Source organism: Apis florea, unplaced genomic scaffold (genome assembly GCF_048593485.1).
Source record: "Apis florea isolate Af1SG1 unplaced genomic scaffold, ASM4859348v1 contig_3170_pilon, whole genome shotgun sequence".
Lineage (NCBI taxonomy): Eukaryota > Metazoa > Arthropoda > Insecta > Hymenoptera > Apidae > Apis > Apis florea.
Genome location: NW_028256714.1, coordinates 7,402,405 through 7,418,221, shown reverse-complemented (window position 1 = coordinate 7,418,221; position 15,817 = coordinate 7,402,405). Strand labels below are relative to the sequence as shown.

Genomic DNA, 15,817 nt, shown 5'->3' with positions numbered 1-15,817 from the left:
TATAGTTCTATATTTTATTTAAATGATTTTGAACTTTTTTTACAATTAAATTTAAAAATATTCAATAAATTTTGTTCAAATTAATTATTGTAATTATTCATTACAAATATTATTAATTATTTATATAAATATTATATATTTATTGAAAAAAATATAATTTAATTAAATTATATTATTAATTATAAAGAATATTAATAAACAAATATATTTAACACATACATATGTAAAACATGTTTCTAAAAATAATATCTATACCAAAACTCTATCAAAACAAAATTTAAGAAATCAAATAAAGATTTATATAAAAAAAAAATATACATCTATTTTGTGTTCAAATCAAATAAAATAAAGAATTCAAAAAATAGTCATTACTATAGAAAAATTGTAAGATTGATATAATAGACACTGACTTTACATACAATATATTGTAAAATATATAATTTATAAAATATTCTAATAAAAAATAAAAGAAAGAAACTAATATATATATATATTTTAATTATATACCAAGTTACATATTTAACCAGGTATATACATAGAAAATCATAGCTATTCATATATATGTAAAAAAAAAATTAAAAAATAGTTAAATAATATTTTAAATCTTAAATTTTATCAATTATTAATAATACTAAGACTTCTAGCATTACGAAAAATAAATGCAACAATTGCATTGAAAAGTAAGATACAATTAAAGAATTTAATTGATGATGAAGAAATTGAAGCTTATTGAGTAGATAGAAAACAATATATAAAAAATTACAGCAATAATATTTCCAACTTTAATAATTAACATTCTAGAAAAATTTTATTTGGTGATTTATATTACATATAAACCACACAAATTTTGTCTTCTGACTTTAAGTATTGTCAGAACATTCTCATAAATTGATTAATTGAATCTTACAACAAGAATATACTAAATATATATAAATATTAAATAATGTTTCTATATAACTATATACCCAACATGAATTGTGTATGTATATAATATATGTATATATTATTTAATATTATCTAATCTAACATTAAATAATAAAAACAATCTTGTACATTGACGTAAGAATAAGCGTATAATATGAGTTTATAATTAGGAATGTATATCGCACGAAAAATGTGGAACAATTATTGTTCTGTCAGTTTTTAATAAGAAAAAAATTTTATGGCATACTTTCCAGACAACTCTTGATATGCTGCCAAGCTTGCAATCCCTGCAATTATTTACAATATTAATTTATGTACGAAAGTACAGATATAACGAATATTAAATATTAATATAAAATTTTACCTTTCTAGCAAGCTTAAATTGTAAAATACAGTAAGCTGCTAGAATTTCTTTCAAATCTACAACTTTCTGATGTTGAAACCTCTCTATATCCATCATTGCTTTAATAGAGAAAGATCTAGAAATATTATATATAAATTATAAAAAAATATATTATATTTCTATAAAAATAATTATTTTATATAAATTCAATAATATTAATATTATATGATATATATATATATATATATTGATGATAATATTATATAATATATATTAATAATATCAATAATATTTTGACAATGATATAATTTCTTTAGCAAATTTAATCATATAATACTATTTAGAAAAGAAATAAGCAAAAATTAATAACTAAAATTATATTTTAATTTATTTTGTAAGTTTTAAATGAATCTTTAAATATCAGAAAATAAAATTTAGAATTAAACGAATTTAATTAGAAAGAAAAATATTCCCAAAGTAATAAAATTTTATTATAATTCATATAATTATAGAATATATTCATTATAATTATAGAATAAAATTATTTAAAATTGCAAAATTTTTATTTTTTTAAATTAGAAACTATTAATCTATATAAAATAACTATAAATATGAGTAACAAATATAATTAAAAATATAATTAGAAAAATATTAAAGTTAAAAAACTAGAACTAAACTAAATTTTTTATAAACAATAATCATAAATATATAAATTATTTTCTTTTTCTGTTATATTTATCTATTGTAATCTTCACGATCTAATATTCAATCAAATATTACTATTTAATCTAATAATTTAAAAAAAAAAAATGAAAAAGAAAATTTTTCTGCACCTTATATTCTCTTAAATGTTTTACTTTATAAAATAAAATAAATACATTAAAAAAAAATTTAATATTTACATTTTAACTTGAGATAAAGAATCAATTAAATTATCAAAATATTGCAAGAACTAGAATGCAATACTTCACTTATCATAATTTTTCATATTCACATACATAAGAAATGTGTATGTACTATAATTAATTAGAAAATACTTTAATGACCATCTAAATTCATATTATATAATATTTTTTCATTCGTATTTTTTGTTTAAGAAAAACATTAACGTAAATTTCCGTTTCAGTTTTTCTGCTCAACCAATTTTTTCGTTATGTGTAATATTTAATCAAAATACATTACTTTAAATCTTCATCTGCTCGTTTAACAGCTTCTTCATGTTGTGCAATCCTTTGTTCTAATTGTAACATTTTTAATTCACGAACTTCTTCCGTATCAACAGATACAAATAATCTTGACATTAAACCTGATTTACCTGGAATAATAAAATATATTACATTGACAAGTATATTTACATTTAATACTAGTAGTACTTTTTATAATTTAAAACCTTGTATGACTTTTTCTTTCTGCTCAAATGCTGCAGTTAGAGCATCATGAGTTTCATCTTTGGCTAATTGTAAAGCTTCTCTTCGTTTGATAACAGCTTGTAATGCAGAAGCACCAAACAACCATTCTTTTAATTGATCTGCTATTAATTCCTCTTCTTCAAGAGTTGTATCTATTGTCGCTGCTAATGAATCCAAGTAGTGACCCGATTTCTAAGAAAATAAGCTGTAATGCAGTGGGCTTTGCAATATATATGCTTATAATATATCCCAATTATGTCATATTATTTAGAATTTTTTCACAAAATTGATCATTTTAATCTTATTAAAAAAAAATGTTAAAAAGTATATATATTAAATTTTAAATACCTGCAATCCATCACCCATTTCCCTTTCTATGGCACTCCATTCACTAAATACACGACCATAATTTGCATGTAATTTATACAAACTATGTTGTTTTTCTACAAGACGTGCACGTACTCGAAGAAGATTACATAAATTATTCTAAAATAATGAAGAAATAAAATAATGAAGATTTACATTTTAATTATTTGTTAATAATATATTAATTATTTACCACATACCTGAAGTTCAATTCCATAATTTTTTATTGCTTCAAATCTTTTATCTGGTTTCCTTAATCGTACTGCTACACTCAGTGCTTTTAATTTTGATTCTACTAATTGCAAATAACCTATTACAAAATAATATTATAACATATATATATAATAATTATAACAATATATATAAACAGTTTAAGTGATATTTCTATGACAAAATATATAATTTACCAGTCTCTTTAATACTTTCTCTCCATCCATCCTTTTGTTGTAAAAATCCCATAAAATGTTCATCACCTGACAATATAGGATGTGTCGCTACTCTTAATAGAAAATTCTTAGAAACAAATTTATCATAATTGTTAAATTTATATTTTAAAATAAATAAATAAATAAATATATATCAAATGACATACCTCAAGACCAATTCTTCGTCTATCAACAAAATCTGGATCAAATGTATCAGTGGTAACCTTTTGCCATGCATACAAAACTTTTTTTTCTGGTAATGGAGGCAGTACAATATATGGATAAGAAATTTCTAAATAAGTTCGGAGCAGTTCAAATTCTGTATACCGACGCCAGAGAGAACTTACTTTGGTAAGTGCACCTTTAAAATCTGGATCTGTAACTCTATATGTAATGATATATGTTAATATATTCATGTTAAAATAATTTTTATAAAAAATAAAAATTAAATTCATTTGAAAATGTTTTTATTTCTATCATATAAAAAATAAAAGAAAAAAATGAAGAATATCCATTTTTATGATTTTTCATTTAGCAAAAATTAAAATTATTATAAAATAAGTATTATTTTATAGGTTATTTTTAATATCTAATTAAAGTATATATTTCATTTTATAAACAATACAATTAAATTCATTGCATATTGTTTTTTTTACTTATCTATGAAAAAATAATTTCATTTTATAAACAAATATTAAAATAATTTTCTGAATAAAATTGCTTTATGACATTTTTTATTTTTTCTTTTTATTATTCATATTATAAAAAAAATATATTCACTTACTTAGTCTCAATGAGGTAGACTGTATAAAACTCTCTTAAGTTCAATGCTCCATTTGCTCGCTTTTCAGTTTCAACTATTGAGATTTCCATGTGATCAAGCAATGAATCCTAATATATGATATTAATAATAAAAAGTTTAAAATATGAAAAGTACACTTAATACTTGAAATTAATAATTTTATATATTTATTATAATAAATAAACAAGTAATTATTAGAAAATAATATTATTTGTAATATTATTATTACTTTTAAGATTACATATTATATATTAATGCTAAATTATATTCAATAAATAATATATAATGATTTTGTATTTATTAAATTTGAAAATTAAAAGTAAAAATATTTTCAATTCATATTACTAAAAGGAAATTACTTAATGATTTATTGAAATGATTTTTAATAATAATACTGAATAACCACTTTTAAAATATTATAGATTTAGATTATTCTTTATACATGCATATATAATATACTGCTAACAACACTTGTGTAATGGTGCTCAATTGTACAATCATGACCTACTTTGATAAATTAGAAAACATTCAAATACAATAGAAAAATTTATATTTTTTATTTTAATGATATACTTAATTTTCTTAAAAAAAATATATAGATTTTTATATATATATATGATTGATTTTATATTGATCATATATAAGTGATTGAAATAATAAAATATTTGTATTAGACTTAATATTTTTTGTACAATGCTCTAATATCGAAGGTAAAAAAAATTAAATGACAATAAATATATAGGTAATTTATTAAAAATAAGAATATATAATAATATTAAACAAAAAATGAAAAATTTAAATCGTAATAACAAAACATGAGAATCACTGTGTCCATTTCGATTCTTATAAAATACATAAATTTTCAATGTCGTTATTCATCATTTCTTTAAATAAATATAATTTTATTATTCATAGAAATGATAATTGTAATGTATAGAAAGCTGTTTCAATGAACATGCGTTTAACATGATCGTACGATGAGCGTCGAATGATATATTGATTTGACGGATGAATTAAATGCTTAAATAATCAAAGAATTCTTACTTCCTTTTGTGTTTCCATGGTAGTTATATTCGCATTCGCCTCCCTCTGATAATTTCCGTTCTGAAACAATTCTTCCATGATTCTGTACCGGCCTAAAAATCTACGAAGCGGCAAAGGAACTTCGAAACTTTTCACATCACGTCCACTTTCTCCATTACTGTCAGTGTCACTTTATTCTAGAGTATTGTACGTTGTACCAAGTTAAATTCCCTTTGAAATATTCGATAAATTATTTTATCACTAATTTTTTTATATGTTTTATTAATTTAATTAGCATATCGATTTTAATTATTGATGTAATACAATGAATTCATTTAAAATATAATTTTGTAAAAAATAATTCTGTAAGAAATGTAATATTTTAAAATTTCTCGATTATATGCTAGGGAATTTTAGAAATTTTAAATTTTCAAACTGAACAGTTGATTATAAAACAAGGAATACATGTTTTTATATTTTTTATATGTTATCAATATTCGTATGAAAAATCATCTTTTACAAGTAATATTAATATTTATTATTTTAATATCAATACAACGTACGTTATATAAAGTGTTATAAACATTTTTTTTTGTATTATTACAGATATTGACATAATTTTTCTTTAACATATATAACATGGGTTAAATGATATTAAACGATAATTAAACGATAATTATGAAGGATTCAACAATTAAGAATGAAAAAATATTTAGGAGTGAGTAAATAATAAAAATGATACCATTTTTATTTTTTAAAATGAAATTGCATTAATTTTTTGTTATTTAGATAGTTGCTATTGATTTTATTTATTAATTACATAATAACATCTATTCTATATAATTAATGACTTATAGTGAGGAATACTTTATTTTATATAAGAGGATATAAAAAAAGAATTTACATATTTTTGGTAATAGAATATAGATATAGCATGTTTTGATCGTATCTTAATCCGAAGAATTTGTGAAATATTCAAGTCTTCTATAAATAGTGTGTGTATTATGATAAAAAATGTGATGATTTTTTTGGAATGTCGAAAATATATGAGATATTTTAAGGATTACTATAATAGGGAAATAACATTTTGATTAAATTCATCCATATTAGTTATCTGTCGCGATGTATTAATATTAATAAAGATAAATGGATGCTATCACGAACTCATACAAATAGACAAAATTTTACTTAATAATAGTAATTTTATCTTTTTGTTTAAAATGAACTTTTTCAATTTCTTTCTGTTGATTTTTTTTTTAAATCATCAAATTCTTTTAAATTTAATTTAAAGAAGGAACTGTAACCAAAAAATAAACTAAAACGAGAAAAGCCACTAAACTGTACAGTTATTAAAAGGAATATACATAAATTTCTTTTTTATATCCCCAATGTGATATAAATAAATGGATATGAAAAAAGAAATAAAATACAGTATGCACATTTTGATCAAACGAATTGAAATTTTAAAGAGTGAGAGAAGGAAAAAAGAAAGGAATTTTGAATATGAAATTTTAACTTCAAGTTTTTATTAATTTGATAAATACATTGAATTCTATAGTATTGTATGCTCTTGAAAATGTATGCGTCAGCATAGTATGATCGCTTATCTATTGTTTGTATTGCAACAAATGACGTTCGAAATATATAACGAATAAAACGGTTAAAAAGTTTATAGATTATGATTATAGACTAAAACTATGGACTTAAAATATCTCAAATTCAATACTGAGCTTGAAAATTTCGCGGATCGAAAAGAAAATAACAAAATATAAAACAAATAAAACATAAAATATAAAACAATCCTTGAAAATTACAATGAATATTAACGTTTTTATTTGGTATTTATTATAATTATAATTTATAAGAAATTCTTATCATAATCTATAAGAAAGTTAGTTTTTTAACTGATCTATTTGTTATATATATTTTGAATGACATTGCGATATGTTTATAGAATAAATAGATAAGCGATCGCTCTGTGCTAATGCATTGTCAAAAGTATGCACATATAAACAGAATTCAATATGTTATATCAAAAATTTTTTATTAATATCTCGAAAACTAATAAAAATTCGAAAATTATATATTCTAAAATTTTATATTCAGGACTCTTTCTCTATTTCCTCCTATCTGTTTAAATTTTAATCAGAAACATATCTTTTTAGAAGAATATTTTATTGAGAATCGATTTTAGAAGTCAAAAAAAGCTGGTTGAGATTTATTTATTAAATTATAAGTCTAACTAAATGAGATACAGATAGAGTAATATCGTTCTATCTTTGTTACATGATCAAATTTATGTAAAGCATAAATAGAATAAAGAATCTTCTTTATAGGATGTAATTTATTCTACTTTCAATAGAATCTTATAATAAGATTCAGATAAATTTCTATATACTCAGACATTCGAATGTTGTTCAATAAATAGTTAGTAATATTAACAATATGAAAATTATTCTTTTTAGCATTGGTAAATCTTTGAAATAGTATAGGCGTTCGAAATTCATTAGTTCGAAAGAAATTCATATTCGAAAGAAATTTGTAGTGATTATCAGAATAAAAGTTATTGGTAATTATTCAGAATAAAGAGATTCTTGATATGCATGAATATACATGAGTATTTGATAATAGAAATTAAAGCCAGCGTCATAAAATTTCATCAAATCGGTCAATTTGATTTTCGATGATATCGAATGATAACGGATATCGATTTTTGATCGTAATAATTTTTCGATAATTCAATAATTCAATAATTGAATTAATTTTTCTTAACGGTTTTATAAAAGATGACCGATTATATATATGATGATATGTGACCAATTTTTTTTATATATATAATAATTTTATTATTTAATAATTTGCGAAACATTTCCCATATTTTGCACATTCCCTTCATTCAATTTGGCTGATATAAATTGTAGACAATCGAATTCTATTTTCATTCTCGTTCTCGAATATGAAAAATTAAAATTAATTTAAAATTTTATTTAAAAATAAAAAAACTATATAACAAAAATAAAGAATTTTATAATAAGTATAAATTTGTATAAATATCATTAATCCAAAATTCTACGTTTTTATTTTACCATAAAATTCTTTGAAAAAAAAACATACATATGTATATAATAATATATTAACATTTATTAATTTTATAAATTTACTAATTTCTATAATTTTTATAAATAAAACATCTCAATTGACCTAGTCATATCTTTATGAATTTTGACAATTATTATTAAATAAATTATATTCTTATAATGTGCAGCATATTTGTTTTCGATAAACCAATTCGAATATATTTTATTACAACTTCAGATATAATTCAAAATAATTTATCTAAAATAAATATCTCGCTGTATAATATCAAATGATTGAATATATCATTTATAATATTAAAAATATTAGAAATTTATATTATATTATATATTATATTATATAATATTAATGAAAGAAATGAATAAACATCCGAAAGTAAACTACGTCAGCACATAATGCACATGCGCAGTATCAATGTCTATTCGTCGAGCTGAAATTCTTTTCCTTTATTAATAAAATATTTAAAATATTTTTCACATTTAGATTTTTCTGTACTTTTTTTTAACAATGTAGAACATTCTATCACATACATATAAGAAACATTTTGATATTAAAAATGTTAATGCCATGCTAATTTCTAATTGCATAATTTCAATCAATAACATCAATAAAAATCTTTTTCTTGTATTTTATATAACATCATTCTTTTATAATAGCGTTGCGTCATTGTCAGATTGACAATTATAAAGAAAACTTCTATTTAAATTTAATATCATATTTTTCTTAAATAAATTCACCATTTTTATAAACGGATGGATTTCGAATGTAATACTATGTATTTGAAGAATTGAAAAAATATTTTTCATATCTATATTTAATCATTTACATTTATATTTAAGTGAGAAGTCATCAAAAATATGATGTCATTTCGTATTAAATTTTATCAAAGTTGTTTGATTCATTCATTATCTAAACAAGGCAAAGTTTTTAAAAAAAATTATTACAAATCATATATGCTCTCTAATTATTACAATGAATTAATTTTAATTATTAATAAATTAATATTATTATTAAATTATATAATTATTATTATTTTAATTTTTAATAAATTATATAAATATATAATTTAAGATATAAATTAAAAATGACGCATTTACGCAGGTTCATAAACATTTTCTGTTTAAATTATCAAATAGATTAATGAAGATCTCAAAAATAGAATAAAAAAATGTGGTAATACTTTTATATTTATATAATATTTTATATAATTATAAGTACAGGAGGTAGTATATAAAGCGGAAGAAACTCTGTAAATACTTGTAATATAAGTTTATTTTTTACATTTCATTTTCTTGAAATTATATGTCTTTACATGTTTACATGCTATTCCAATTTATGTGGAAATTGAGGAAAAAATGAAGGAAATATCAATCAGCGAGTTTCGAACTCGCAATCCTCAGAATTCAAAGCTGAGATCCTATCCTCTATGTTATAGTATTCACGATCTTCCTTGTTACTATTTATTTCTCTGTTTTTGAATATGTAGACTGCTTATATATATTACTTATATTACTTATATTTATAAACAGCATTTCACATTTCATAAAAAAACATCATACTAAAATATTCATAAACTATTAATTTGGAAATCATACTTTAATAGATTATTCTTAATAATTTTTTTATTTACAAATAATAAATAAATAATACAAAATAAATTTTTGTATTATTTCTAATAAAATAAAAATTTTGAACATTAATTTATCTTTTTTCTGCCATATTTATATTATTCCTTGATTGCAAATGACAATTCTAATTTTCAAACTTATATCATTTAAAATATTTAAAAGACTATAATATTTCTAAGATATATCTAATATATCTATATTTATCTATAATATATCTATATTGTACAAAAAAAACGAAATATAATCATATATAATTGTCATTTCTACTTAGAATAATTACTTTTTTTTATTATTTAGATATATTATTTAGATTATTATTAGAATAATTATTTTTTTTATTAAAAAAAAATAGTTGTATCAATATAAAATAAAATCATCTATGCGCGATTATTTTTTTTAAGCAATCATATATTAATATTACATAAAGAAAAAAGTTTTTTTTATATTTTTATTTACTTTATTTGAAATTACAATCAAAAGATATTTCTTATTTTTATTTTTTTTTCACAAAAATTTACACAATTTATCACATAAAAATAAAAGTAGCTTAACAAGACATTATAATACATTATAATTAATTTTAATCATATTATTATTTACGTATTAGTATGTGATTATTTCTATAAATATGAGAAATATGAAAAAATTTCAGACCAAAATTACATGATTGAAAAGCACATATTGAAATGATAAATATTTGACTTCGAAATATTTTTAAATTGTCTTGTGAAGATTACATTTAAATTTTTAAATGAAATTAAATATCATTATCGAATATCAAATGCTTATTATCATGTATACTTCGATATTTTACAAATATTTTTTCATATTTATCGAAATAGTGGTGAATATGCATTTAAAATACACATATTGCATGTAGTTATGAGAAAAGTTGTTCATTATATTTTTTTAAAATATATATATTATTACAATTTTTCTTAATAAATTGTAATTTATTGTAATCTTTTTTTCACGATGAATTATTTTTCATTGTATTCGAATACGTTCGAAATTCATACGCGTATATTAATTATTATATGTTTATATTTTTATAAAAAAAAGAAAAAAAAGATAAATATGTATACATATATACAGTCGTAGACAAAATTAAATGTATACATCTAGTGAGCAACAAAAAGCTAATTCATTTGAATCCATGATCTAAATTTTATTGAACATTAAGAAAATATAATATGAAAACAACAATACAAAACACAAAACATTAAAATTTAATAATGAAATATATGATATAATGAAAAGAATATATTATAATTTATATCATTTATACAAAACTATACAAAATTGCATGTGGATACTTTACATACATAAAGATATTAATATTAATAATATTTAGTATTGGAATCTTTGGATTTTATAATGGCCTCATCATGATATGCTTTCAACAATTTTTTTCTAAGTAGTTTTTGTCAATCCATTGAATTTTCAATTGCAATCTTTTCAAAAATATTTACTTATTAGTATTGTTTTTTTTTAAAGGAATTTCTGTATCCAATATATTCCACAAATTTTCTATCGGATTAATTTCCGGATTTTATGGAAACCATTTTGCAAAATCTTTACTTTGCAGTTTTGAAAAAATTGCTTTGTTGTAACAATATGTTTTGGATCGTTATCTTATTGTAATGTCCATTTCTCATTGAGGCTCAATCATCAATTTTTAAAATTGATTCTTTTAAATTTTCATTCAACATATTTATCTGCATTCATAATACCATCTATAGATACTAAATTTCCGTTTCCATACCACGGAAAACAAATCCATACCTCCCCCATAAATTGACAGTCGGTAAAACGTACTGCTTTTTAAAGAATTCATTTGGTTTTCTCCATACTTGTATCTTTTTTTTCTTATTTAATAATTCAAATTTAACTCAATTTAATTCAACTCTCGCCACTTCAAATTACTTGTTTCCAGAGTGGTTTATTTATATACTTTGCCGAAATTTAAACATTTCTTTTTTTGTACTTTAGTGATTTGTGCCTAGCTACACAATTCTTTAAATCTGCCTCTTTTAATCTTCGTCTTACAGTTCAACGATAGTTTGTGATGTTATCGTTGGATTACGTCGAGATACTCTTACAATTCTTCTATCTTCGTACGCACTTGTATTACGTTTCCGTCCTTAACCGCACTAAATTTATTATATATTATCAGCACTGCTATATTTTAAATATTTTTTATAAATTTTATGAACAGTACCCTTAGAAGCATTATATTTTCAGGAAATATAACAATAACTTTGATTATTTTTGCAATCAGAAAGAATTAAATTTCGTAACAAACTTCTTATTTTCTATTAGACATGTTTATTTAAGTAATATTTGATATTTAATTAATATTTAATTAATATTTAAATTTCTAATTTCTCCTCTACGAAGGCTTTACGAATACTGACGAGGATATACTGACGAGGATATGCATTTAGGAGGTAGTCTCAATGTTTGTTTACATTGTTTTTCCGTTAACGCGAAACTCTCTACGTGTTCGCTCGTGTCTATGGTTTAAAGTTCATCGATACAAACAAATACGTATAAATAGTTATAGGAACTGATTTTATGATTTTATTTGTACTACGTACATACGTTCGATGTCCCGAAAAACATTCTATATTGAAAAATTCAAATTTATTTCTACTATTGTATCTCAACAATGAATTTTCTAACATCAACATCGTTTTCTTAATTTTATCTACGATTGTATATATATATATATATAAATAATCGTATGTCATATATAATATATAAAATTTATTAAATATTGTAGTAATCATGATAACAATGTAGAATTATTCATTGATAAGCATGTATAAATTAAATAATTTCTTACACAGGAAAATGTTAATAATATAAATGGAATCATTACTGTATTTTATTTGTATCTGTATTGGTATCTTCAATTAAATCTGACATAGTATTTTTTTCCTTACGTAAATGATCAAAAAATTTGTTTATACAAAAATAGGAATATATTTAGATATACAGTATACATATACATACAGTGAATAAATATTCGAACGTTCATTACAATTTTTGATGAACGAAATATATATGTTAATGGAACTTGTTTAAGTCAATGAGAGATGTATAGTAAGAGGGAAATCTCAAGATTACGTCAGCAAACTTTGAAAATGATTCACCAATTTGTGTAGTAGATATAACACATTTATTATAAACACGTACCGTTAGTACGTTAGTACAAAAGTATTCCAACGTTCTTGATACACTTTAGCCAGAAATATAAACACAGACACTAAGTAAGAACATTTTCACGTTCAGTTGATATCAAGCTATCGTTCCATTAACAGTAAAATAAAATTCTGCGGTAAAATATTCAAAATGAATACGAAAAAGTCTGAAACAAAAAAGTGTGAACAAAAAACTATTCTTTGGTTGCATAAGGATGGAAAATCATATAATGAGATAGAAAAAAACGTAAACAGAAGTAAATTTACAATATATTACATCATAAAAAAATCAAAAAATGAAGAAACAGTTATAAATAAAACTCGTTCAGGTCGACCAAGAAAATTAATTGAAAAAAAGAAAAAAATTATTATCCGCGAAATAAAAAAAAATCCTATTATATCTACACCTACACCTACACCTACTTTTTCAAATATGATATCAGAAATGTTTGACAAAAATATTCATTCCCAATTATGTCGACGAATCTTACGAAATAATAATTTTCATGGTAGAGTACCAAGAAAAAAATACATTAATAAGCAAAATCAAAAGAAAAGATTGATTTTTACAAAAACATTTGTAACAAAAGATAATGCTTTTTGGGAAAAAGTGATATTTTCTAATGAATCTAAATTTAATATTTTTAATTCGGATGGGCGAAATTATGTATAGAGAAAACCAAATACAGCATTGGACATCGAAAATGTCTGCCCAATAAAACATAGTGGTTCAATCATGATGTATGGCAATTAATAGTACAAGAAATTTAGTATTTATTGATGGAATACTCGATAAATACAAATATTTAGATATTTTAAAGAACAATCCCAAAAATAATTGGGAAGACTTTTACTTTCAACAAAATAATGCTTCTAAACATAAAGCGCAAATCGTGAAAGAATGGATTCTATGTAACATATCCCATATGTTAAATACTCCATCACATATAAATTCTATCGAAAATTTATTGATTGAAATAGGCAAAAAATTAAATAATATTCAAGTATCTTCAAAATAAATGCTTAAAGAAAAAATTATAAAAATATGGAATTCTATCAATTGTAATTTTACAAAATCACTAATACATAGTATGGAACGTCGACTGAGATAAATTATTATCATCAAAGGTAGTCCAACAAAATATTAATGTTAAATAATACTGTATATATGAAGCGTTCGAGTACTTTTGTAACCTACATGTGTGTTTGTAATAAATGTATTATAACTACTGCAAAAATTGGTGAGTCATTTTCAATACTTTCGTTACCATCTGTAAATGTTAAATAACTTTGATTTTTGTACATTACTTATAAAATGAAACATTGTTAAAATAAAAAAATATCACAATTGATCAAATAAAATATAACTTTTTAACGTAATTTCAGATTTTATAAACTCCATTATCTAAAAAGAATTTTTAAGAATGGATCAAATGATATTAGAAATTATATATAATGTATGATTGCCAATAATTATTTCACTGATGATATTTTTATCGACATTATTTGATATATTAAATAAAACAATATTCATTGATATATTGAAATCAACGACAATGATTTCATTGAATTTACTTTATATATTATTATTATTTTCATTATTTCATATGAAATTAATGTATTAAAAAATTATCATAATACCTACATAGATAAATATAAAATCAATATTGATGAGTATTAAAAACATTTTCAGTGATTTTAACATATCGATGAATTAAAAATGTTGACAGAAATTAATCAATTAAATGTAGAAATAAGATTATTTTTTAATGAAACGACTGTCACATATAATTTTCTTAAATATAATAAAATAAATAACAATTATATATTGTAGTTAGGTATCAAAAAAATAAATAATGAAAGAAATGACATTATAATGATATATTTTTTAAATAGTATAGGAAATAATATATATACGTATATGGATTTGTATTTTATTGTAGGAAAGACCGAAATTAATAGATCGATTTCTAAATTTTTGATTTTTAAAAATTATAGATAAAATAAGAATTGTAAAAGTTACTGCATATTCATATAACTAATTAAAAATAACCTAATATAATTATATATTATTATAAAATATTAAAATATTAATAATTATTTTTTTATTAAAATTTTAATAAAAATTTAATAAAAATTTTTTAATTAATATAAAAAAAACATATTTATTCAATAAATTATAAAAGTTTAAAAGAAATATTGAAAGCAATTTAAATCTTTATAGAAATAATTAAAATTTAAATATGAAATAAAATTTAAATATAAAATTTAAATTACAGAAAGACATATAGAAACTTATAACGATACATATTTTTACATTTTGCAGCATGTCTGCATCTGTATTCGCATCTATATATGTTCTGCAAATATATATATATATAGACAATTGCAATTATATATAGACAAAATGCAATATAGTATTAATAGTAATATATTTTTATTAATATTTTAGATATTTTGAATTTAATGAGTTTCGGACATTACTATTATTATCCTTATTTATTGTTATCATAACTTTTTTTTAATTAAATGTAATATCATGTATATTTCTATTTGATGTTTCAAATTATTGTTGCTTTTTATGTCAGTCATCAG

General features: G+C 20.8%; 1 protein-coding gene across 1 annotated transcript; it reads right to left on the bottom strand.

Moving 5' to 3' along the window:
* On the bottom strand, positions 1 to 5,499 carry LOC100864277 (sorting nexin-4). Its single transcript, XM_086910206.1, has 10 exons — positions 5,314 to 5,499; positions 4,252 to 4,358; positions 3,635 to 3,851; positions 3,450 to 3,555; positions 3,243 to 3,352; positions 3,025 to 3,162; positions 2,658 to 2,868; positions 2,450 to 2,582; positions 1,289 to 1,403; positions 1 to 1,211 (listed from the first exon to the last, which is right to left on the bottom strand). Exons 1-10 carry the CDS (start codon positions 5,389 to 5,391, stop codon positions 1,161 to 1,163), a joined length of 1,266 nt encoding a protein of 421 aa, XP_086766332.1. The 5' UTR covers positions 5,392 to 5,499; the 3' UTR covers positions 1 to 1,160.
* Positions 5,500 to 15,817: the final 10,318 nt, after the last annotated feature.

What these genes read in the sequence shown, in the direction of transcription:
- LOC100864277 (XM_086910206.1), bottom strand. Translation starts at nt 5,391, where the DNA reads ATGGAAGAATTGTTTCAGAACGGAAATTATCAGAGGGAGGCGAATGCG. An exon ending in CCATGGAAACACAAAAGGAA is followed by an intron (nt 4,359 to 5,313) that starts GTAAGAATTCTT and finishes ATCATATATTAG; the next exon opens with GATTCATTGCTTGATCACAT. An exon ending in AAATGGGTGATGGATTGCAG is followed by an intron (nt 2,869 to 3,024) that starts GTATTTAAAATT and finishes TTATTTTCTTAG; the next exon opens with AAATCGGGTCACTACTTGGA.